The sequence below is a fragment of the Bubalus bubalis genome, chromosome 23 (genome assembly GCF_019923935.1).
Source record: "Bubalus bubalis isolate 160015118507 breed Murrah chromosome 23, NDDB_SH_1, whole genome shotgun sequence".
Lineage (NCBI taxonomy): Eukaryota > Metazoa > Chordata > Mammalia > Artiodactyla > Bovidae > Bubalus > Bubalus bubalis.
The window spans coordinates 41,915,313-41,940,395 of NC_059179.1; the positions used below are offsets into that span (position 1 = coordinate 41,915,313).

The window sequence follows — 25,083 nt, forward strand, 5'->3', positions numbered from 1 at the left end:
CTAAACGATCCCAAAGCATCTCAAAGCCTTTCACTGCCCGAAGCTAATTTTTTTTTTTCCTAGAGATTTTCATGAAGTAGCCACTTAAAGCTTAAACTGGGAAAAGGGCTTTTCAATAGGACATGGAGAAAAATGCTGTTTCTAAGATGTATTGCTTTCTTTACATTATCCCAGAAAGATCCCCAAGGCTGGCCCATCCACGTTACCTTTGGTTCCTGAGAAGGACGCTCCAGACATCACGGACGAGGTTATTTCAGATGATGCCAGCAGTGTGGGAGGAGCAGAAAGGTCAGTAAAAAGGCATCAGCCTTTAGAGAACCCTGCCTTCCTTTGGCAGAGACATGCTGGATGCTTTGCAAAGGATAGCACTGCTAATGTGTGCGTCTTAATCTCAGAAAGATGCACCTAGCCGTTCTGATTCTTTATACAGTGCCTGAGATAACTATGATCTCCATTGCTTATATAAAGGAGTTGTTTTCACATCTGAGCTTATCTTTGTTTTTCTTAACATCTTTATTGAGACGTAATTCACATACCATCTCATTTGTTCATTTAAGGTATATTAGTCAGTGGCTTTTAATATATTCACAGAGTTGTGCAGTTCTCAACTCTGTAGGCAATTTTAGAACATTGTCATCCCCTCCAAGAAACCCTGCACCCTTTAGACAACACGCCCCGTATCTCCCAACTCTCCGAGCCTGACAGCTCCTAATCTAGGTCATTACCTTTTGAGGTAAACGCGTTCAAGTCTGGTTTAATCTTGAGCGGGAATGTCTAATCACCAACAGCAGTCATGCCCCCTAGGGAGGAGGACAAATGACAGATGCAGCAAGGAATCCCAGACCTTCACACTTTGCAGGGTACCTGCTTGTTCTTTCCTAAGTGAAATGCCACCCGTGGCTGGGCACCAGCTGCCTGGGAAATGACATCCTCCAGGGGAGAGGGAGGTGCTTTGGGCATAGACACATTCTGAACAAGCTTTGCAGCATCCTTAGCTCTTTGGCTTCTCCAGAGGTGTGTGTGTGTGCGCGCGTGTGCGCGCACACACACGCAGGCACATGCTCATGTGAGCGAGGCGGGGTTGGATTTTAAATTAGTACCTGTGGCTAGCCCAGAGTAGCCTACCAAACAGCTGCAGGCATTTTGTAAATGATTTGATGCATATTTTGCACACGCCAAAAGAATGCATGATCACCTGTTTTTCAAGTCTGAGCACTTCCACCCAACTGCCTTGCCTTCCAAACCAGGGCAACTCTCATAACTCTGGGCCAACAGAGTTGCAAGCCCTGTTGCCAAAACAGATGCAAGTTGAATCTGCACTGGACACTTGTCTCTGCTGCTGACTTAGCGCAAAATTCCCCACAGCTCTTGTTCATATGTATTTTTGACATTCCCAGTAAAAGTGTAGGAAAAGATGTCTAACTTGAAAAATCCTCCCCTTACTCTCCCCACAAATGTTATATTAGCTCTTTCTTCAGTCCCCGGATGTTTTATCATCCTTCCTGGAGAACAAGAAGGTCTTAGGACCAGGCATATAGTAATCCAATAAATATTTCATGACTTGATGTTTTAATCACTTTTAATTTTAAAATTATAATTTCTAAATTAACATTAGATATGTATAAGGTGTAGAAAAGTATAAGGAAAAAGAGAAAAATCCACAGCCCCACCACCTAATGATTGCTGGTATTTATGATGTTAGTGTGTGCACAAACACACATTATGTTAGGGTAGTTTCATCCACTATTTTTTTTTTTTTCTGTTTAAATTCTCAGAGTCCTTTTTTCCTGCTGCCATCAGAACTCTTTGCAGACATAAATCTTAGTGGCTCAAAGTGTATGACTTATCATAGTTTACAGAGCAGTAGATATTGACCTTAATATAATGGGGGTTCTGTGCACTTTGCTCTGGTTGAGGATTTGTTGGGTGATGGACTTTCAGATTCTCGAGTTGTGTCGTTCATTTTGGCAGCCCTGGTCACATGTGTTCGGAGATGTGCTGTGAGGGTAAAACACATCTCAGATGTTGAAGATTTAGTGTTGATAGCTTATGGTGAACGATGTCAGATTCGTGTTTTCCAAAGAAGATTTAGCTTCGGGACCAGGGTTCTTAGGAAAAAGGCCTGCTACTCTCCCATTGGCTGAAGATTTCCAGAAAGAATTCCAGGGGGGGTGGTGACCTCTGGCTCTCCTCCCTCGAGGGCAATTACAGGGACAGCCACATCTGAGCAAATGGGCCACAACAGAGTCTACTTTATACTCAGTAGACAATCAAAGGTCTCCAGAAGGTACAGACCAGCTCTGTCCCATTGAAACAGGACATAAGCTGCAAATATAATCTTAAATTTTCTAGTAGCCATATTCAAAACAAATAGAAATTATTAAAATTATTAAAATTTTAATTAAAATTAAATAAATTAAAGTAAGATATTAAAATTAATTTTAATGATACATTTTAAGTAACGCAACATGTGGACTTCCCTGGTGGCTCAGTAAAGAACTTGCCTGCCAATTCAGGAGATTCGGGTTTGATCCCTGGGTTGGGAAGGTCCCCTGGAGAAGGAAATGGCCACCCACTCCATATTATTGCCCAGGAAATCCCATGGACAGAGGAGCCTGGCAGGCTCCACTGTCCATGGGGTTGCAAAAGAGTCAGGCATGTCTTACCAACTAAACAACAACAACAAAACCCAATATATGACAGATATTATCACTTCAACATGCAATCAGTATATAAATTATTAACTTGGTATTCTGCATTCTTATTTGCATATGAACTCTCTGCATGCTGGGGTGTATTTCATACCCACAGCACATCTCCGTTTGGACTGGTCACACATCAAGCCCTCAACAGTTCCATATGGTGAGTGGCTGCTGCCTGGGACACCCCAGCTCCTCCCAGAGCTCTCAGAGTCATCGAATGATCTAACACCAGTGCTAGGAATGCTTCTTTGCCTTGGGGGGAAGCTCAGTAGCTCTGGTGGACCTTTCACCCTGAGGGAGCTGTGCTGTGGATCTGAGCGGGCGTCAGAGAAAGTCCGGCCAAAGTCGGGCGTGTGTGCCCCGGGAACGGCAGGTGCTGCACGTCAAGGTGAATTTGGCAGCAGTCTGGGGGAGGTTGTGTGGTCACACTATGGGAGATGCTACCAGGAGCTGGGTGGTGGTGGAGTTTGGGTCCACACCCAGCTGTGTCCCTTACTGGTTTCATGCCTGATCTCAGTTTGCCCATCTGTAGAATGGGGAGGTCACAGCTGTAATTGCCTCCCTGAGTTGCAGTGAGGGCCAGGATAAGTGATCAAATGCAATCGTGGTGCGTTCCGGCTCAGGCAGAGGTTAGGTTTTCTCTTTTCAGTTCTGTGGGACAGGCTTTTCTCCTGCAGTGAACCGAGTGGCCAGTTCTGTTCGTCTTCCTGGGGTTGAGGTTCCAGCCTGGCCATCTTTCTTTCCCAGAACTAACTTCTTTGTTAAAATGTCTTCGTGGCAGAGGAGAGGGAATTTACTGTCCACAACGATCTGCTTCAAGTTTAAAAATTTTGAGATTGTGTTTTATTGTAAAACTTTATGTGTTTTTTTTATTGTGTATTGTATTGTATTTCAACATAAAAATAATACTTTGAGTTGCCATGAGAAGAAGCAAGTCAAAACCAAATTTTCTACTCTCTTGGTTATCGGGTGACACAGTTCTGTTGAATCTACTGAAATTTGGAGGTTGTTTTGACTTGGTTAGAGCTGATCCCACCGATCAGACTCAGTACCTAAGAAGTGTCTTTTCCGTCTTGGTGACAGGATCATTTGAAAACTCAGTCTCGTTTCCATGTAGATGCAGGGAGCAGGTATTTTGCTGCTTTATTTCCCATCTTTTGAAGTCAGATTGGGCCTGCTGGTGCATGTGCTGTGGGTGTCCTGTGGCTTTGCTCACCTCCACCTAAGGGGTGTGTGTACACCCAACTCCGAGAAACAGGCGATGACAGACAGCTTGGCTGTGGATTTCTGTATACGTCGTGTGGTCCCTCCCTGTGTAAGATTCTGGAACCATAGATTTTATTTTTAGAATATTCTACAGAAGACGGTTGAATGATTTTGACTTTGTATCCATCCAACTGTCTTCAGGGGACGGACAGTCTATTATTAGAATGTGCCATTTTGCTTTCATGCCACTGATGATCAGATGTGTAGTTCTGAATCCATTGTGGACATCACCAGGCTTGCTTTTGCTGAATATTTATTTCAAGGGGTCTCTCTTTTCTTCCATTGGAGGAAATGGCTGGAAAGGTATCATTTTCAATTACTAGTGCATTTGAGAGAATTAAATTATTCCCAGATGCTTCAGGTCTTTGAGTACACCTAGGCTCAACCACAAGGGGCAGTTGGCTGAGGAGCAGAGGGAGGGACCAGCGAGGTCCAGTCGGCCTCTTGCCCAGGAGGCCCTGGCTGGACCTGAAGGCGGAGCTGGAGTGGGTTGTCACCCTTCCTGCTACTCTGTCTGCTTCTTCCTTCTCTCTCCTCTTCTTTCTAAAATTAGCAGCTGTGACACCATGTTTTCAGGTTTAAGAATAAGGTTTTGAAAAGGGCTATAGTCATATAAATTACGGAAAAGAAAAGAAGCTAGCAAGCCTAGCAGATAAAGCCAGGACAACAGACCCATCCCGTCCCCACCCCCATCCTTCTGGGTTTGATTGTATATGATGTTGCTTGGACTATTTTAAACTTTCTTTTGAGAAGTTTTGGGCTCTTACAGGGCTATTACAGAGCTACAAGTCTGACACTTCATTCCCTTGGAGCAGTTTTCTTCCCAAATAGGAGATGATAGAGTAAGACAGAGGCTTCATATCCCAGCAACCTCTTGCTGGCTGTGTGATGCCTGGAGAAGCTGCCTGACTTTTCAGTCCTCAGTTTCCAAATCTATAAAATGGGAAAAATAACTCTTTCCCATTAGGGTTGGAATTAAGATTAAAATGGAATGTTTCCAAAGCAATCTAGTATAATGACTAATATATGGTAAGTGTAAAATACAAATGGTAACCATTGTTCTCATTTTCAATGTATTTATTCAAAAATACATCTCGAAAATTAAGCAAACAAAGAAAATTCCTGAGGTCTCCAAATGAAATGGGAACAGACCCTGCAGGGAGGGGGGATGTGAGGCTGGGTGAGACTGTGCGTGCCTCTGCTTCTGTGTGTCTCTGTCATATGGGAGCCCCACTAATGCTGCCCAGCTCACAGGGCTTGTTAATGGTTCAAAGGGACCGCAGAACTAATGACTCTACAAATGATGTGGACTTATATTACCATCAGCAGCTTCAATCATTGTGAAGCATCATGTTATAAAAGTCAAAGGGCCTTTTAAAATTCCGCCTTTATGTTCTGAAGGTTTTGTGTTCCATAATTAAAGCGATTTTTTTCAGAGGTGAACCCGTCCTTTGGAAAAACGCCAAGTCGCCATGGAAAGCTGGGTTAGGAGACACCTGCACGGAAGCCGGCAGCCTCTTCCGAGCCGGGGGCTGACTCTGCCTCCAGGTGCCTCTGATGGGACCCAACGCCTTGGCTTCCCGCCCTTCTGGGTTTCTGGGCCTCTCTGCCCTGAGGCCTGTGTTATGTGGATCTGAGTGGGGGAAGAGCCACTTGAGAATTCCGGGCCAATTTCAGGGCAAGGTGGTGATTTTCCAAATGAATGTGTCCAGACCGACCCTCTTTTCTTCCTGGAACCTCTCATTACCGCCACTCTGTTAGACGGGGATTCAGGTTTGTTTCAGCAGCTGTGTTTGAGAAATGGATATTTTAGACTCTAGCTGGCTATCTGGAAGGAAATTTGGGTGCATTCTTGTCAAGACTGGGAATAGGGAAGGGACCAGGGAGCACCTAACAGAACCTGACCTCCGATGGCAGGCTTCCCCCCTGGACAGCTGAGCTGACCCAAGGACCTGCCATGGGGGAAGGGGCTGTTCCCAAACCTGCTTCTAGGCTTTAGAGAGCAGACTGTAGAATTGAGTTCTATGGTCTGAGACCAGCTTCTGCCTCGAGGTCTACAGATAAGTTCCTGCTCAAGTTCTAGTTCTGTGACTTTGGGGGCATCACCTTTGATGAACCCGTTTTCTTACCTGTAAAATGGGGGCATATAGAACCTAGGATTCAATGAGCCACTTTGCCCAACACAAAATAAGTGCTACTCAGTGTAAGTTCCTTTTTACTTATTCCTCCCTCTGAGCCAAAGGACTTCTACATCCAGCATCTTATTTCATCCTTACCTTGAGCCTTAGTAGGTACCATTTGTGCCCTTCTTCTGTAGAGGAGGAAGTGGATGCTGGGATAGGTGACATGGCTTGCCCAAGGTCAGTGGGCTAATGAGAGTTAGAGTCGGGACTGGAATCTCTCTTCTGGAGAGGTCTTCAGACATTATATCCAATTTTGGATCTCTGATCAGTAATACTAGCCAGAAGGAATCTTGGAGATGTTACTCTAAAACATGCTGTCCACTGGAACAGAAATTTCTATGATGATGGAAGCGTTCTGTGTCTCCAGTATCCAGTAAGGCAGCCACTAGTCACATGTGGATATCACACACCTAAAATGAGGCCACTTGAAAACCTGGGGTCCGTTTCAGGGTGACGTGGCTTCAGGGTCACGGAGGAACTGAAACTTTATTTTATTTTATTTTATTTAACTGTGATTAATTTTTTATTGATTTTTTTATGTGGACTATTTTTAAAATCTTTATTGAATTCATTACAATATTTCTTCTGTTTCATGTTTTGATTTTCACCCCTGCATTGGAAGGTGAAGTCTTAGCCACTGGACTGCCAGGGAAGTCCCAACTTTGATTAATTAAAACTGAAATTGAAATAGCCACATGGGACTCTGCATGGCACAGCCCAACCTGAAGACATAGTTTCATCTCGTGTACATAAGAGATGAGTCAGCCCACCAGCAGTGTGGATTCTGCGAGTTTCTGGGGGAGCGCTTACAAGGCTCAGATACCTGGCGGTGTCCAGTGAGTGCTGGGTTCCTCCTCACTGCCTCCCCCCAGCTCTGCCAGTGGGAAAGTCAGGCAGCTGTGTCTCCAGAATAGAGACTGGGTTGTATTCATGTGCCTGACAACACGGATCAGCAGGAGGCGTCTCCCTGGCTCCTGAACCAAGGGGGTTCACCACTGGGCCGACCAGAGGCCTTGGGCTTAGCTAGTGCAACCTCACGTCCAGGCCTGGTAAGGAGGCTCAGGTAATCCAATCAACTGGCTTCAAACACTTAATCTAGAACCCTCTGTGCTCACCCATCCCCACTGGCTGCACCTACAGGGGTGCCCCTCCAGGCTGTTAGGGAGCTGACATGGGTCCACAGCAGAGAATGGATTGCCAGTTGCCATCTGTCCCTAGAAACTGGCAGCGTGGAAAAGAGGCTTCCTGTAGGGTGTGCAGGGCCAGTGGCCCCAGCTAACTTCATCTCAGCCTGCCTTTCTTCTCAGGCCTGTTAAGTCATCCAGCATTAAATATTTTAGCAGCCTGCTGACTCTGAGGTGCGCAAGTGTTTCTCTGTTTCCAGGGAAGGCGCTGGAACAGGTCTGATTACTGAGACTTGTAATGCCTTTTCCTTTTGTAAGGCGGTCAGAGGGTGTTTGGGAAGCAAACCCTCAGGGGAGGGGGGACATCTGTGCCCTGGAGTGGGCGGGCTGGGCGAGAGAGGACCGCAGTGCGCAGGGGACGCAGTCAGCGCTGAGTCCTCAGGCTGGGAGCGTCTGTAGGTGGAGGGAAGCCAGGCCCCCGAGAGGTGAGTGTGGAGGGCGAAGGAAGAGGACCAGAAGCTGAGAGAGGGAAGCCTTAGGTCCTGGAGTTGAAATCCCTCCCTCATCTTGGACCGTGTTGGGCGATTAGGTCACTGCACCAGCCTCAGCTGCTTCTTGGGTCAGCGGGCCACTGATGTCTCCCGGGGCTTAAAGGAAGGTTAAACGGGTTTAGAGGAGGCAAGACGCAGAGTAGCCTGCACAAGCCGGCCCTCCATAGCCAGGAGCTGTGACCTCAGAGCAATAGACAAGGCCCCTGGGCCGCGGGGGCCTCGGCAGGCAGATCCACCCCCACAGCCGGCCCAGTCCTCCAGCAAACGTGCACCAGGCTGGGTGCTTAGAAGGGAAGCCAGAGCCTCCCGTGATAGGGAGGAGCCGGGACAATGGACAGTCCTCCCTTGGAAAGAGGGCTGGGGTGGCTCGGTAGGTGGGTAGTCGGTGGGCAGACACACTGCCAGGGAGTGATGCATGTGGTTTGTTGACTCCCAGCCCAGTGCTCAGCAGCCTCCGTCCCGAGGGGCCGGGTGGCTCACCCGCTCCTGTCCGCCTACGTGTGCCTTCGCGCCTTCACCAACAGACAGCCCTCCTTCCCCTCCCTGGGCCTCAGTGTCCTCTGACACAGGTCAGGAGGTGGGTGTCATAAGCCTGAATTCTCCACCTAGAAATGTTTGCTCAAACACTCGCAGTGGTCATCTCTGTAAAGAGTGGGTCTCAGCCTCTGGCTAAGAGAAGAAGTCACGATCTTGTTTCTTTGGGAAGGTTAGACTTGCAGACGCGGCTCTTGGTTACCCAGCACCTGATACTCTGCCTGGCGCACAGTGGGCACTCCGTAAGCCCTTGCTGAATAATTCATCCCAGCTCACTATCAGTTGGAGGCTTTCTGTCCTGGAAAACCAGGTCAGATGAGACTCTGGAGGCAGACGGCTGGGTCTAACTTCTGGCATTGCCATTAGACTCTTCAGTTCCTTTTAAATTTCTTAGCTACTCCACGCCTCAGTTTCCTCATCTGTAAAATGTATATAATACTGGCTGCCACCACAGAGATATTAGGGAGATTACATGTGTGTTAAAAGCTTAGTAGAGTTCCTGCCTGGCATGCAGTAAGCACATACATATAAGGGGTAATTTTTATTGCTCTCATTATTACTATGATAATGGGGCTTCCTTGGTGGCTCAGATGGTAAAGAATCTGCTGGCAATGCCGGAGACCCAGGTTTGATCCCTGGGTCGGGAAGATCCCCTGGAGGAGGCATGGCAACCCACTCCAATACTCTTGCCTGGAGAATCCCATGGACAGAGGAGCCTGGCGAGCTACAGTCCATGGGGTCGCAAAGAGTCAGACACGACTGAGGGACTAATAACACTTTCACTCACTTTGAGTGATAATAATGCTATTATTATTCAGGCAGGTTCCTGGTAAACATTTGTGCTTTGACACAGGGACTAGTTGAAATTTGCTGAAGTTCATTTACATCTGCCTTGGATTCTTCAGAAGGTGTCATTACCTTATAAAGCTACCTCCCATCCCGCGGCCTGTAGCCTCCCCACTGGGGTGGCCCTCAGGGTCGCAATGTTGTATTTGATGCAATGCAAGCCTTCAGGCACATATGGGGAAAGGTTCTCTGCCTTGAGAAAACTAGGGCTTTGGGGTTAACCTCTTGCCAAGAGTGGCTGCAAAGAGACTGAAACCTAACATTTGTGGCAGGGAGGGAGTGCCTGTGTGGGGGAGCCCGGCTGGGCCTGCACCCGAGGAACGCAAGCTCGGAGTGCATCTTATGGGGCACATTGCCCGGCTGTCTGGCACGACGTTTGGAGCGGCTGGCCCATCCCAAACCTCCTAGAGGAAAGGGCAGGGATGAAAGTTGTCTGGCCCTGCCTGCCTGCCAGATGCTGTAGCACAGTAGCTAGTGAAGGAGACCCCTTCCTGGCAGATGACCAAGCAGCTGGTATTTAAATGGGCACAGCCGGAATTGTCAGAAAGTGAGAATTTTGGATGAGGGGAGAGTGCCAAGCTTGGGCTTGAAGTCTCAGTTTAGGCCAGACTGCCTTTCGGGGGGGCCACCTATGGAGAGTGTCTGGGGCAGACAGTCCCTTAGGCTCTTAGCAGGATGCTCACCCTTGGAGATGGGTGCCACCCACCCATCTCAGGCGTTCATAGTCATGAAACATCTGGACCAGAAGGATCTTCGGGCTCCTCGTTCTACAGATGAGAAACTTGAGACCTCGAGAGGATGTGTGACCTCCTTACGGCCCACACAGCTTGTCAGGGGACCACTGACTCATACTGGATGCAGTTCTTCTGGCCTTGAGACCAGTGCTCTTTCCAGCAAACCCACTGACGCTGTAGTGAGCAGGCTCCCCCTTTCCTCTACACAACAAGCACCCCAGGTGGGCCTGGTATGAACTGGCATTATAGAAGGTTTTCTGGAGGTGGTGGCAGCATTCTAAAGTAATCTTGTCCTCTAGTTGTATCTGAGAAAGCTACATATGCAGTCTTTTAAAAATAATTTTATGTATTTATTTATTTTTGGCTGTTCTGGGTCTTTCTGGGCTGTGCGGGCTTTCTTCAGTTGTGGCAAGCGGGGCCTCTCTTCGTTGTGATGCTTGGGTTTCTCATTGTGGGGCTTCTCTTTTGCAGAGTATGGGCTCCAGGCGCCTGGGCTTCTGTAGCTCTGACACATGGACTCAGTTTCTCTGTGGCACGTGGGATCTTCCCGGACCAGGGATCAAACCTGTGTCCCCTGCATTGGCAGGGGAATATTTTACCACTGAGCCAGGGAAGCCCCTGCATATGCAGGCTTGCTCCAGCTGTTTTGCAAAATGAGTTAAACGGCAGCCTCTGTGCTCTGCTGACCCTGGCTTTCCTTTGCTTGTGGCCAGTAGCATTTGCTGTAGGATTGCAGGAAAACCACTGTGAGAAGCTGGTTGGACAAGGGCTCACAGATTCTCTAATTTGCTATGATTTGGGGAGTGTGCAGATACTGGTGGGAAGGGAAGTCTCTGATTAGAGTTAACTCAGGAGAGAGTTGTGCTGAAACTTGAGATCTCTCCTTCTGTCCCAGTGTGTCTGTGTGAGCAGTTTACTGAGGAAACTCTCAGAGGATACCGCAGTCTGTGTCAGGTTTCTTCACAAACAGTTGAGCCATGAATCCTTGGGAGATAAAACACTCTTAATGATCACTGCAGGGTCTAGTTTTGTTTTTGCCTGAAGATGGGAAGTTTATATTAGAAGCCACCAGACTCCCTGTTGACTTGCTGTTTATACCTCTTCTTTGGTTCATCTTTGATCTTCAGTGGAGAGAAACTATTCCGCAGAAATAGTCCTGCATGGGGGCGGTGTGGGGGAGGACAGTTTTGCTTTTCAGAAACTGGCTTTGCATTTTGTGTTCAGGAACTATAACTGCCCCAAATGGAAAAGTGTTACCCCTTCCTACTTCTTCCCGGCAGTTCTGAAAAGCCACTGGCTCTACAAGGCTCACGAAGGGCATTTTATATCTTCTCTTCTAAATCCCTTTTCTTTTGGTATAAGAATTGGAGGAATGTGTAAATGCAGAGGCAAGTCCAGACTTAAAAAAAAATTATTTATTTGGCTGCTCTGGATCTTAGTGTAGCACGTGGGATCTTTCATTGAGGTGCACGGACTCTAGTTGTGGTACGTGGGTTTAGTTGCTCATGGCATGTGGGATCTTAGTTCCCTGACCAGAGGTCAAACCCATGTCTCCTGCATTGCATGGCAGAGTCTTAGCCACCAGGGGAAGGCAGACATTAAAGGCATTAGAGGCAGGAACTCCAGTGTGGCTGAGAGATGCTGGCCAGACTGATCCCTGGGCGAGCCCCCTGCCTGCTTTGCCCCTCCCGCTACATCTCCGCCCTCTGGGGAACCTCTTTCTCCTGAGACCATAGACGATCAGGAAAATGTAGTGCCCACGAAGCCTTCTCATCCTCCAGCTCCCCAGGAATACCCCTACTCCTGCCCTGCCCAAGCATCAAGAGTTCTTTCTGTAGCCTGACCACAGTTTTAAGACAAAGCAAATGTGTTATAATTTGTATAGAATTTCATCTTTTGCAGAAGAGATTAGATGTTTTGAACTGGACAGATACAGGTTCAAATTGGTCACTTATTCACTCTAGGACTTCGATCGGGTTACTTGCTCTCTTGAGGCTTCAGTTTCCTCATCTGTACAATGGGTGTAAAGTCAGTACCACCCTCCAGAGGATCGTGTGATGGTATATGGGAAGTGCTAGCTCGGGGCTGGCACAGGCAGGCGCCCAAAGCAGGTCTGTCCCCATTTGAGGATGAGGTCTTTGAGGACAGGATCCTAGTTTTTAGTGCAATCGACTGCACATAGTAGATCGTCAACAGATGTTCGTAGACTGGTTGTGTATTGTCCAGCAGACAGAGGGTGTGTCTCTTCGATGCCTCCCTCAAAAGAGAAATCCAGGTCTACTGGCCAGGTTAGTTCAGTAACACAATAACAGAATGACTGTAGTTGTAAATCGTACATTCGTTCATTATTTCATTCACTCAGACTGAGGGCCTCTTCCAAGAAGGTCAAGGCTAGGTGCTCTAGGCAGAGTTTCTGATCTTCAGCACTATTACCCGGCACTTAGCTGGGTAACTGATGGGAGGGTCGTCCTGCACATAGTAGGCTGTCTGGCAGCCCTGGATGCCAGTCGCATCCCCCAAGTCATGACAATCAAAAATGTCCCCAGGTACTCCTGCACCAAATGTCCCCAGCGGGCAAAACTGCCCTTGGAGAACCGCTGCTCTGGGGCTGTGCTACCCGAGGTGTGGTTCCTTAGGCCAACAGCCTGGCATCACCTTGGAGCCTGTTCAGCTGTGCTTGTTTCATCAAATACTCTGTTTTCAACCATTGCTTTGATGTGACAAAGATGTCCGACTCTGACTTCCAGGGAAGATCGCTTTTCTGCCCAGCAAGGTGGTATAGCAGTCAGGGCTTGCTTTATATTTAGTCAGACTTACTTAAAATTAGGACTAGGTAAAATTCAAATACAGGTATAGCTGAGTACATGTTCAGCGATGGAGACCCTTGTGTAAAGTGGGCTTCATGTGCACTCAAGGAAAATTACAAAGCCACATCTAGAAATTCTGGAGGAGGCTCAGAAGTCACATGGAACTGCCCCCGTCCTTTTTCTGCGTAGATTTCGGGTGCAGGCTGACATTTCATCTTAGCTTGGGTGGAGGCTGTGGCTGAATTTTTGAAGGCCTGAATCCAGTGTTTCCTTTGTGCTTACAACTACATTTTGCTGGGCTGCAGTTCAGAAACGTAACTCCCTGCCTGGACAGCCATTCACAGAATGTGAGGATGTAGCTCAGAAGCCCAAAGCAGGGATTCCTTCTAAAAATTTTTTTTTCCCAGAAGTGGATCTTATATTATTAGTGTGAGAGCTGAACTCTCATGCTCGAGCCAGGCACTGGTCCTGTGTTCCTCATGGCATATTCCTTTGCTGACGTGTTCAGAGTATATAAAAATATCCTGAAGCTAGTTTGTCTATGGATGGATGGGTTAGGAGTTTGGGTCGTAGACACACAGCCTCTGCATTAACCTGGCTTTGCTTGGGGTGACCTTGGGTAAGAGACATCACCACTCCAAGTCTGTTTCTTCCTTTGTCTGCAAAGGATAATAGCAGTGCCCACCACATAGGGTCATGTGAGAATGAAGTCAGAGGAGAGATGGAAGCCCCTTAGCAGAGTGCTGGCTGGGTAGCAAATGCTCAGAAATGTCAGCTAATATTAGAGTGGTCATTTCAAAACGTTTTTTTACATTGCCTTTTTGGTTTTCACGATCTGATAACCGAGTGGGGACAGCACAGTGCACACTGTCTTATGGGTGGTACTTTGTCACCCTTCAAAGCTGGCAGATGACAGGATAATCTTCTAGGTGAAAATGCCCTTTCGGTTTGGGTTTCTGGTAGTTGGATGAAGCCCTGAGACGTTTAAAAAGCAGAGACATTACTTTGCCAACAAAGGTCCATCTAGTCAAGGCTATGGGTTTTCCAGTGGTCATGTATGGATGTGAGAGTTGGACTATAAAGAAAGCTGAACACTGAAGAATTGATGCTTTTGAACTGTGGTGTTGGATAAGACTCTTGAGATCCAACCAGACCATCCTGAAGGAAATCAGTCCTGGGTGTTCATTGGAAGGACTGATGCTGAAGCTGAAACTCCAATACTTTGGCCACCTGATGTGAAGAGCTGAGTCATTTGGAAAGACCCTGATGCTGGGAAAGATTGAGGGCAGGAGGAGAAGGGAACAACAGAGGATGAGATGGTTGGATGACATCACCTCTCAATGAACGTGAGTCTGAGTAAACTCCAGGATTTGGTGATGGACAGGGAGGCCTGGCGTGCTGCAGTCCATGGCGTCACAAAAAGTCGGACACTACTGAGTGACTGAACTGAACTGAACTGAACTGAGATGTTGCCATGCTGGAGAAGGGCCTCAGGAAACAGGGAAGTCTGGGCAGTAGGGAGGGCTGGGGGAGTCTGCCGGCCATGCAGAAGGACGGTGGGCGACAAGCACTGGGCTGAGTGTCAGCACCGCTGCCGGCGGGCATAGCAAGTCCTGTTTTTCTGCCCTTGAGCTGACAGTCTGGTCCAAGAGACAGCATTAAAGGATTAAACAGCGCACGGCCCTCATTGTCTTTGCCTCTCATTTGGTAATTAATGTAGGTGGCCATTAGTATTTATCTAGAAAGTATTAAAAAGCAGAGGCATTACTTTGCCAACAAAGGTCCATCTAGTCAAGGCTATGGTTTTTCCTGTGGTCATGTATGGATGTGAGAGTTGGACTGTGAAGAAGGCTGAGCGCCGAAGAATTGATGCTTTTGAACTGTGTTGTTGGAGAAGACTCTTGAGAGTCCCTTGGACTGCAAGGAGATCCAACCAGTCTCTTCTGAAGGAGATCAGCCCTGAGATTTCTTTGGAAGGAATGATGCTAAAGCTGAAACTCCAGTACTTTGGCCACCTCATGCGAAGAGTTGACTCATTGGAAAAGACTCTGATGCTGGGAGGGATTGGGGGCAGGAGGAGAAGGGGATGACAGAGGATGAGATGGCTGGATGGCATCACTGACTCGATGGACGTGAGTCTGAGTGAACTCCGGGAGTTGGTGATGGAAGGGAGGCCTGGCGTGCTGCGATTCATGGGGTCGCAAAGAGTCAGACACGACTGAGATTGAACTGAACTGAGAAGGTATTCTCCACAAAGGCAGATATCTTATCTCTTCTGTTCACTCCTATCTCCCTGCTTCTAGAAAGTTCCTACTGACAAATACTTGTTGAATGACTTAATCACATGCCTCCTTATCACAGGCAGTTCCTGGTCATATTCAAGAGGAGATTTCATTCCCACTACCCAGAACATTCTATTTCTCTTCTCCAAGTCCATTCACCTCTTTTTTTGGCTCAGTGTTTAATCAATGTGTGTCTCCCCTGTACCACTTTGAAGACTTTTTATCACATCTGTATTGTATACAATACCACTTGTATTATTATCTACTTACTATTTTTCTTTACATTGATTCTTTTTTTTTATTTCAACATATTACATTAGTTTTGTTTTAGGTAATGTCAGTGAAGTTACAGGTTTGGCGCACTAATAACTTTTCCTTAATATGCTTTAAATGTATAACTATTAAAAATATCCTCATATAAGAAACTTGACTATGGTAACACCTCCTTACCCTATAAAACTCCAAGTATTCCCTCTTCTGGAAAATCTCCCCAGACCTCTTCCAAGGCGGATTTAAACATGGCTTTTATGTTTCTGTCACGTGGTAACCTTTCCATCAACCATCTACAGAAGTGGGCAAGGGACCATGAGGCTTCTGACTTGATACAGGGCCAGGAATGCAGTCGGTCCTTAGTACCTGATTTTGAAAGACTGAAGGAAACCCCTCGAGTCTAGGAGAGTTTGTGCTGTTGGGCCACATGTGGGTGCCCTGAGTGGATGCCCTAGGATTCTCTGAAGACAATTTGCTGTAGCCAGCCTTCCATGCGGGTGCCATCCACAAGTCAGATATGTGAACTTCCATTTCGACTCACACCCCCAGCAGGGAGCTAGTGTGTTCTTTGCAGAGGGAGAGTTTGGCCTCTGCCCTTCAGCATCACATAGTCCCCATCAGTTAACCAGCCAGCCTTGCATATTTCCAGTCTCTGGCTTTGCTTCCCAGGTTGCTTCATCTATGAAATCGTGCCATTGGCAGACTAGGGAGGTGCCATTGGCCCAGTGGGGCAGACACAGGTAAAACAGAATGAATAGAATTGGAGGGGCTGAAGGTTCCTTTCAGTCTCTTGAATAACTTCTTATACACACACTGTACTCTCCGTTCTTCTTAATCTGGACACTGACTGCACCTGGTCTCTGCCAGTGTTCTTGATCCCATGCTCTGGCTTCTTGCCCCTCCAACATGGGTCTGTCTGTACAGGCAGGGTCCTGTCTTATACAGTTTTATGACCCCCTGTGCACTTGGGACAGTGCTCAGTGAATATTTGATTAGCTCCTGATATAATGTACGTATCAGGCCAATTTGGGCATAGTTTTCTAGCTTGGCTTCCCATTTTTCACTTGACTTCTTACTTCTCAGCTAAAACAAAAATATTGTTGCTCCAACAGAGTGTAAAGGAAGCTGCAAACACGGAAGAGGGCACTGCCTGGTGGACAGGGCTGGGGGTATTTCCTAGGCACTGATTCTCCTTTTGTTTTCTAGAGAACTCTGTTGGCAAAGATCTTCGATTTGCTTTGTGGTTTTACATTCTTTTCTGTAACTGAGTGCTTCTCAGTGTCACAGTTGACAGCCTTTTCAGGATGCTTTTGGCTTCAAGTAACAGATAACCCAATACAAGAAAACAATGTTTGTTGTTGTCATTCAGTTGCCAAGTCATGCCCGACTCTTTGTAACCCCATGGACTGCATGCAGCACACCAGGCTTCCCTGCCCTTCACTATCTCCCAGAGTTTGCTCAAACTCGTATCCATTGAGTCGATGATGCTATCTAGCCATCTCATCCTCTGTCATCCCCTTCTTCTCCTGCCTTCAGTCTTTGCCAGCATCAAGGTCTTTACCAGTGAGTTGGCTCTTCACATCAGGTGGCCAAAGTACTGGAGCTTCAGCTGCAGCATCAGTCCTTCCAATGAATATTCAGGGTTGATTTCCTTTAGGATTTACTGGTTTCATCTCCTTGCTGTCCAAGGACTCTCAAGAGTAGCTCTTTTATCTTCCTCTACCTGAATTCAGTGTGTTGGTTCATGTCCTTTTCATTGTTTCTAACTGGCTGCAGCAGCTCTAACTATCAGGTCCCACATGACAGTGTCGAGTGGCAGGAACATATCTGAAGAACATAAAATCTACAGTCTTGTATCTCCTCTAAAGACTGAGAAAAATGTCTCCAGAAGCACAGCTGGCTTTCCTTTCTGTTTCATTGGCTCAAGTGTATGTCACATAACCATATCTAAGCTAATTATTTGAACATTGGTAAGTAAATTAAAAGACGCTTACTCCTAGGAAGGAAAGTTATGACCAACCTAGATAGCATATTCAAAAGCAGAGAAATTACTTTGCCAACAAAGGTTCGTCTAGTCAAGGCTATGGTTTTTCCTGTGGTCATGTATCTCACATCCGTGAGAGTTGGACTGTGAAGAAGGCTGAGCACCAAAGAATTGATGCTTTTGAACTGTGGTGTTGGAGAAGACTCTTGAGAGTCCCTTGGACTGCAAGGAGATCCAACCAGTCCATTCTGAAGAAGATCAGCCCTGGGATTTCTTTGGAAGGAATGATGCTAAAGCTGAAACTCCAGTACTTGGCCACCTCATGCAAAGAGTTGACTCATTGGAAAAGACTCTGATGCTGGGAGGGATTGGGAGCAAGAGGAGAAGGGGACGACAGAGGATGAGATGGCTGGATGGCATCACTGACTCGATGGACGTGAGTCTCAGTGAACTCCGGGAGTTGGTGATGGACAGGGAGGCCTGGCGTGCTACAATTCACGGGGTCGCAAAGAGTCGGACACAACTGCGCGACTGATCTGATCTGATCTGAAGTATGTAAACAGGAGAGGGAACATACGTTTTGGAGGCAACAAATGACATCTGCCACAAAAGTTCAGATTCAGAGTTTCTCCCAGTGTGATTCGGAAAGCATCTCCACCAGAATCATCTAGAATATGCTGCTAAAATGCACCTTCCTGAGCTCTTCCTGACCGTTTTAGTCAGAAGCTCTGGGAATATTTTAACAATAATCCTGGGAGTCTTAGATGCAGTAGGCTTCAGATCCATGGTCTGGTGTTTGTGGTTGTCACTTATCAATATTTACAAGGTGCAGATGATCCTTCAGCAGTGCTGATCCTCTTGACAGGAGGAGAAGACAGATTCAGCCTTCAAAAATTCCCTTCCCAGCCCTAGCCGTTTGGAGATTCAAACAGAAATATTAGCTGATACAATGATGATATCTAGGATTTGCTTTAAAATAATCTGAATAGCAGGGGAGAAGAGAGTATGTGAATATAACAGAGTTGGCCCTGATCTGATAATATTGAAACTGTTTGATATAATAGAGTTCATTATATTGTTTCCTTTACTTAAGTTAAAAAAAAAGTCTCCTAGACATCCCTGGTGGTCCAGTGGTTAAGAATCTGCCTGCCAATTCAGGGAACACCGGTTTGATCCCTCCTCTGGGAAGATTCCACATGCCTCGGGGCACCTGAGCCCATGTGCCACAACTACTGAGCCCATGCTCTAGAGCCTGTGCTCCACAACAGGAGAGGAGTCCCTGCTGACGGCAACTAGAGAAACCCCGAGTGCTGCAACAAAGACCTAGCACAGCCAGCTATATCTCAAATTCATCTAACCCCCACTGCCCAATGTGCTCAATCGTGTCTACCTCTTTGCGACCCCATGGACTGTGGCTCACCAGACTCCTCTGTCCATGGGGATTCTCCAGGCAAGAATACTGGAGTGGGTTGCCATTTCCTTCTCCAGGCAATCTTCCTGACCCAGGGATCAAACCCATGTCTCTTTTGTATTCTCATTGGTAGGCATATGCTTTACCACTGCGCCACCAGGGAAGGAAGCTCTATACCTAATTGGAATGCTCAAGCTTAGGAGGTGGTGAGTGGAGCACCTTTTTTACGTAAGTGGGTATGACCTGGGATCAGGGTACAGGACACAGAAGACTGGGCATTCCAATTCTTGTGTTACCAATAGCTGATGGTATACATTCTAACAAATTAGCCTATTTGAGTGTCAGTTATTACAGTGAAATAGGCACTTTAATAGTAAACCATGGAGTCCATGATAAGCATATGAAGAAGGAATCTATTTAAATTTCCATCAGAAATGTGACTCTTAGAAGTATGTGTGTGTTAGTCATTCAGTCGTATTCAACTCTTTGATCCCATGGACTGTAGCCTGCCAGACTCCTCCGTCCATGGGATTCTCCAGGCAAGAATACTGGAGTGGGTTGCCATTTCCTTCTCCAGGAGATCTTCCCGACCCAGGGATTGAACCCAGGTCTCCTGCATTGCAGGTGGATTGTTTACCATCTGAGCTACCAGGGAAGCCCCTGGTGTTTTGCAATAAAAGTGTATTTCTTTATTTATTTATTTATTTTTTTTTACCTTTTTGGCATCTGGGATCTTAGTTCCCCAACCAGGGCCTGAACCTGAACCCCCTGCATTGGGAGACAGAGTCTTAACCACTGGACCACCAGGGAAGTCCCAAAAGTATATTTCTTTATGCTGCAGAGAGTTCTTGTTTTGGGCCATCGAGCCTTGGGGCATCTGTTTCTTTAAGAGGAAGAAATGAAGCCTGGAGTCTGTGAGTCTCTTGCCCTTTGGTCCCAGAAGATATAAAACATAGCAATGCTTTCTTGACTCTAAAGATAGGAAGCCTGGCATCCACCTATAGCCACAGTCTCTTCCCCATGGGGGCCTAGATGCAGAAATTTCCAGAGAAAAGGTGCTTCCTTTTAGTGGTGTGGGCAGGTAAGCGCCACTCTGGGTGAGAGGTCTATGTAAGCCAAGGAGCTGATCTGGGGCCCTCTGAGGAAACAAAGCAAAATCCACAACTCACAAATGGCACTACTTCCCTGACAGTACCGCCCAGGAACGGGCAGTTAGATTTAGCCTCTGCCCAATTCAGTTGGTAAAGAATTTGCCTGCAATGCAGGAGACTCAGGTTCCATCCCTGGATGGGGAAGATCCCCTGGGAGAAGGAGATGGCAACCCACTCCAGTATTCTTGCCTGGAGAATCCCATAGACAGAGGAGCCTGGCCGGCTACTGTCCATGGGGTCGCAAAGAGCCAGACACGACTTAGCAACTAAACCATTTTAGAGGGTACCTCAGCCCAGGAGAAGGCATTTTGCAAACTGTAGAGCGCCGTGTGCTCTACGGATCCGTGGTTAAGCGGCGTTAGGTCTCCGCAGGTGAAGAAATAAAGGGCCAGAATTTGGCTCCAGGAACAAGTGAGGCCCCACAACACCCCCAGCTTCTTTCTGACGCCCCAGAGGGCAGCGGGCCGGCATCTCCCCTCCTCACGTCCGTCCCCACAAGCGCGCCTGGAACTCCGAGTTGGGGCACCGGCCTGTACTTGGCCTTCTCAGTGGGTTCACACGCCGGTGCCTTGCCCGAGGTGCCCTGCGTAGTGGAAAGCGCCGTGGAAAAACTTAAGAACTGTGACAAGTTGTCATGACTCAGACTACTGGAGGAAGTTGGCAGTGCCTTTCAGGAGCCACGGCCGGGCCGCGCGTCCGTGCGTCGGTCCCACTGGCCCTCTGTCCCCTGCGCGCTGTGCAGCCGCGGGGCGAGTGGGCGCGCCGCCACGTGGGCCCCTCGGTGGCCTGGGCGCGCCGCGGCCGGCCCCGCGCATTCCTGGCCCGGGAGGAGAACGCGGCGGGCGCCCTGCGCGAGCAGCTGGCTGCGCGCTGGCCGGCCCGGAGCGCCGAGAGCTGGGGGAGGAGCCTGGCCCGGCCGCCGCCGCTCTCCCCACTCCTTGGCCTTTTGTGCCGCCACTTTGCCCGAGCCCTTCAGGGAGCCGCGCCTCCCCGCGCCGTTGCCCCAGGAAAGTTTGCGTCCCCGGGCCGAGCCGGGCGGTGGAGATTCCGCGCGCCGCGCTGCCGCCGGCCTCGGACACCTCAGCCTCTCGGGGGGGTGGTTCTCGGGCACTTGCGTCCCCCCGAAGGAAGGCGGCTCCCTGGCGGGCCATCTGCAATCGCCCCCAACTGGTAAGTGCGCCGCGGCCAAGGGCGGGCGGGAGGGCGAGCGCCCGGGGTCGGGGAGGAGACCTGCGTCCCCCGGACCTTGGCCGCCAGACAAAGGCGTGCTAGAAGTAACCAAAGCTCATGTCATCTCTCCCCACCGGGGACTGGTTAAGGGGAGGAAAGGGACTGGACACACACATGTCCCCTTGCGGGCGGAGTGTGTGTGTGTCTGCCGGGCAGACGCCCTCGGCGTCGGCCCAGGAAGTTCGTGCCGTCGGGTGAGGCGGGTCGGATTCGGCCCCCGAGGTCGGGGTGCGAGCTTGCGGCTGCGATCCCGCCCACGGTGGAGGGAATCGGTGCCCGCTGCCCGGGGCCCCATCCGAGGTCGGGGTTCCCGCCCGCCCCCGGCTCCGCGCCATCCCCGCCGGGTTCCTGGCGAGCTGGTGTGGTCCCACCCGGTAGCGCGGGGGGCTCCTCTGGCGGGCCACCGCGGCGCGTGGATGAGCCATAAAACTCCGCACTGGATTGCCTCCGAGTTTGGGACTTTTAAATTCTCGAACAGTTACGTCAGCCGGGCGAGCGCACTTCGGGGCTCCGGAGCACCACGTGACCCGCCCCCCCTTTCACCACCACCCCCACCCCACCTCCTCGGCGTCCTTGGCTCCCGCGGCCTCGGGGGCCGGGTCTTCCCTGGCCTTCCGGGCGTCCTGGAAAGGCAACTTCAAAAGTAGTGATTGACAGCGGGGGTCCTGCGGCAAGCTGTTGTTGCATGGTGCTCCCACAACGTTTATTGTCCTCCGCGGTGCCTGTCTTTTCTGAAAACGGCATCATCACCGTGATATTATTATTGTTATCTTTTGCCTCCGTCAAGTGCTCCGACAGGAAAAAGTGAGAGTGGGTTGAGCTGCAATGAAATAGACACGGTGAGACAGATGTCTCCAAGGTGGCCTGAGGGGATGGAAATAGAAGCCAAGTCTGGGAAATAGTAGCCAGGGGTCTTGGTTGGTGCCCGTGTGTGTGTGTGTGTGTGTGTGTGTGTGTGTGCGCGCGCGCGCGCACGTCTTCATATATGGGCGTGCATGTGTACACATGACTGTCCCAAGTCATTTCTATCACAGTACATGGAAAAGCAAGGGTCCTAGTGAATTTCCTTTCAGTTTTACGCTAGAGGAAGGTGCAACTCTGTTAATCGGTGGAGAACTTTTTATTTCTCTAGGATTCCCTATGGAGGCCACATCTCAGAAGCTGTTTTCACTGTATTTGGAAATGACTTTGTCAGGGGTCTTGTCCCAAGGCTGGGTGCCATCTGGGGGTTCCATCCATTCAGATTCACTTGTGTATTTCAGAGCTAGTCTTCACTAGTGTTTTTATGGGGCCCGTTTCGACAATTGATGAGTAGCAGAGGAAGGATTTGGTTGGGAACTGTGGAGTGAGTGACCTCCTAGACTGGTTTCCCTGTTCTCAGGTGGAGCTGGGAGCTCCTGCAGAGAATGGGGCCAGTTGTGCTGGGCAGATGAGAAGGGACTGAATTCCCACGGGGCTTCTCACAGGCAGTGTCTGGGGCTGGGCATTCTCCTCCGAGGAGAGTCGGAGCAGTAAATAGGTCAGGGACCCGCCTCCTTGTGCAGACACCACAGCCAGCTCTCAGCTACCCAGAGCCTCATCTTTGGCTCTTGCATTGTTACTGGTTTCTCATCGGAAGTTAACTTCCTGAGTCTCAGATAGGCCGGGCAACAGGGAGTGTGACATACAGAGGCATTACTGCTTATGGAAACCCATGGAGCCAGGGGGCCTCTCCTGGCTCCCCCTGGGAGAGTTAGAATTGGCTTCTGGTCCCTCCATCCATTCCTTTTGTTCTCCATCCCTTTTATCTCTCTAAGCTTGGCCACTTAGAATATTTTAGCTGGAAGGAAACTTGAAGGTCAAGGTTTTGTCTTATAGATATGAAAAGGGAGACTCAGAGAAGTCTCGGGTCTTGGCTGCAGTCACACGTGAAGGTGGGACTCAAACCCTAGACCACAGAATGCTGGCCTGGCGGCCGAGTCCTGTGGCCTCTTTTGTTTCATCCCGCTTAGTACCATGGTTATTTACATTTGTCATTGCCATGGAAACAGGCACTGCTTGCCAGATACTTGTCTAGTTTGTGGTACTACTCCATAAGAGTGAGGAGGGGCCTGGGGGCTGAATGATGGTTGAAGTAAGTAAGCCTGTCCCTACTTGCTGGGAGGTATGTGTGTGTGTGTGTGTGTGGTATAGCTGAGCATACACACATTGCCCAAAGGGGTGTGTGTGTGTGTGTGAGATATACCTGACATACACACATTGGCCAAACTTTATGGTGAGGATAGTGTGTGTGTGAGTGTGTGTGTGAGTGTGTGTGTGTGTGTGTGTGAGATATACCTGACATACACACATTGGCCAAACTTTATGGTGAGGATAGTGTCTCAGGAAGGGATGTCTGGATATGCATAAGGATGTTTTGGTCGCCTCAGTGACTAGAGCGGGCCCTATCTGGTAAGAGCCAGTGATGCTGGGTACGGGGACAGTCCTGTCCAACTGAGAACTGCCTCGCTCCAAATGCCAATAGCACCCCCTGTAAAGGACACCGCAAGGGCTTGAGGAGTAGGGAGAGACCAGTTCTAATTGGGAAGATGAGAGATGCTGATCTGTGGGCTTGCTGGAGCCCAGGCTTCAGGATTGGGTGAGGCTGGGAGAGACTGAGGGTGGAGTCAAGAGCACGTGTGTATGTGTGTGTGTGTGTTTCTTGTGTGTGTGTGGGACTCAGTTCCACAGCCAAAAGCAGATGGTTCTTGAATTAACTGTGGTTTGAGTCTAGCAGGCCCTGGCACCTTTTGCACATTCAGGAGGTTTAGGAAGCTGGTGGTGGTATCGCTGACTAGTTCGGTGGAGGAGAAAATCTAGGGAGAAGGGCTGGGTGCCCTGGTCTCTCTTGCTGTGACCTGTGGCCAAGGTGCGTGAAGTCCATCCTGGTGGCTGGGTTTTGTCCTCCCTGCCCCCACTGAGGTCACAGTCCTTTGTTTATAGCCTCAATAAATCATTTCTACAGCAACTCATCCTGATGACAAAACAGCCCATGAATTATGAAATCATTCGAGAGGAAAGAAGGCATGAAAAAGAAGAGCTGGAGAAACAAGTTTGTGGGGAAGTGCCTCTAAAAATAGAGTAGAGGGCAGGCAAAATTCTCCAGGGACTACAGAGCAATGATCTGTGATGGGGGTTTCCTTTCAGATCTGTTGGGTATCAGCGGCAGCCCCCTTCCCTTCTTATCTGGTCCTCTCTGGTGTGTAGTTTTAGTCTGTCATTTAGCAAATGTAGTCAGTGCTGCCAGTTAAAAGAAAGCAAAGTTCCCAAGACTTTTTTTCCCGGGGTTGGACAAAGGCAGGACAGAGCTAGCTCCAAATTTAGGCAGAGATTCTCCATGAGAATTCCTGCCCCACTCTCACCAGCTGTGTGACCTTGAACAAGTCATGAAGAGTCTGTCTGAATCATGATTTCCACTTTTAAAGGCTGGGGATACTTACCCTGCCCGCCTGGCTCACAGATCTGTGGGGGCAAGAAAAATCATGTGCGTGAAAATACTTGGCGCGCTGTGAAGTGCTATGCAAATGGAAAGTCATGCAAGTATTTTTCACCTTGTTAGATTGAAAGGGATTTAATTAGAAGAGCTCGTTTTCCTAAGCCCTTCTGAAGCTTATTTTTGTTGCTTATTGTTTTTAATTGGAAAGGAGGTGCTTCCCATGTGGCGCTAGTGGTAAAGAATCCTCCTGCCAATGCAGCAGATGCAAGAGACATGGGTTTGATCCCTGGGTTGGGAAGATCCCTGGGAGGAGGAAATGGCAACCTGCTCCAGTATTCTTGCCTGAAAAATTCCATGGAAGGAGGAGCCCGGCAGGCTAGAGTCCATGGGATTGCAAAGAGTCGGACACGACTAAGCACACATTATTTTTAACTGGGAACGAGGAAGGGTGCTTTTCCATGCAGATCTCTTTTATTTGGAAGCTGGTTATGTAGGTTTTCTTTCTTTCCACCCTCCCGGGTTTTGTCATCCTCCATTTTAATTGCTTGTTTATA

General features: G+C 48.7%; 1 protein-coding gene across 20 annotated transcripts in view; it reads left to right on the forward strand.

The window, feature by feature from the left end:
* Positions 1-25,083, forward strand: part of TACC2 (transforming acidic coiled-coil containing protein 2) — a 233,932-nt gene that overhangs the window by 77,502 nt on the left and 131,347 nt on the right. For all 20 annotated transcript variants that reach the window (XM_044935185.2, XM_044935187.2, XM_044935188.2 and 17 more), the window contains one exon: positions 175-288. In XM_044935185.2, coding sequence (XP_044791120.2) covers positions 175-288 — 114 coding nt within the window. The remainder of the gene's footprint in view (positions 1-174; positions 289-25,083) is intronic.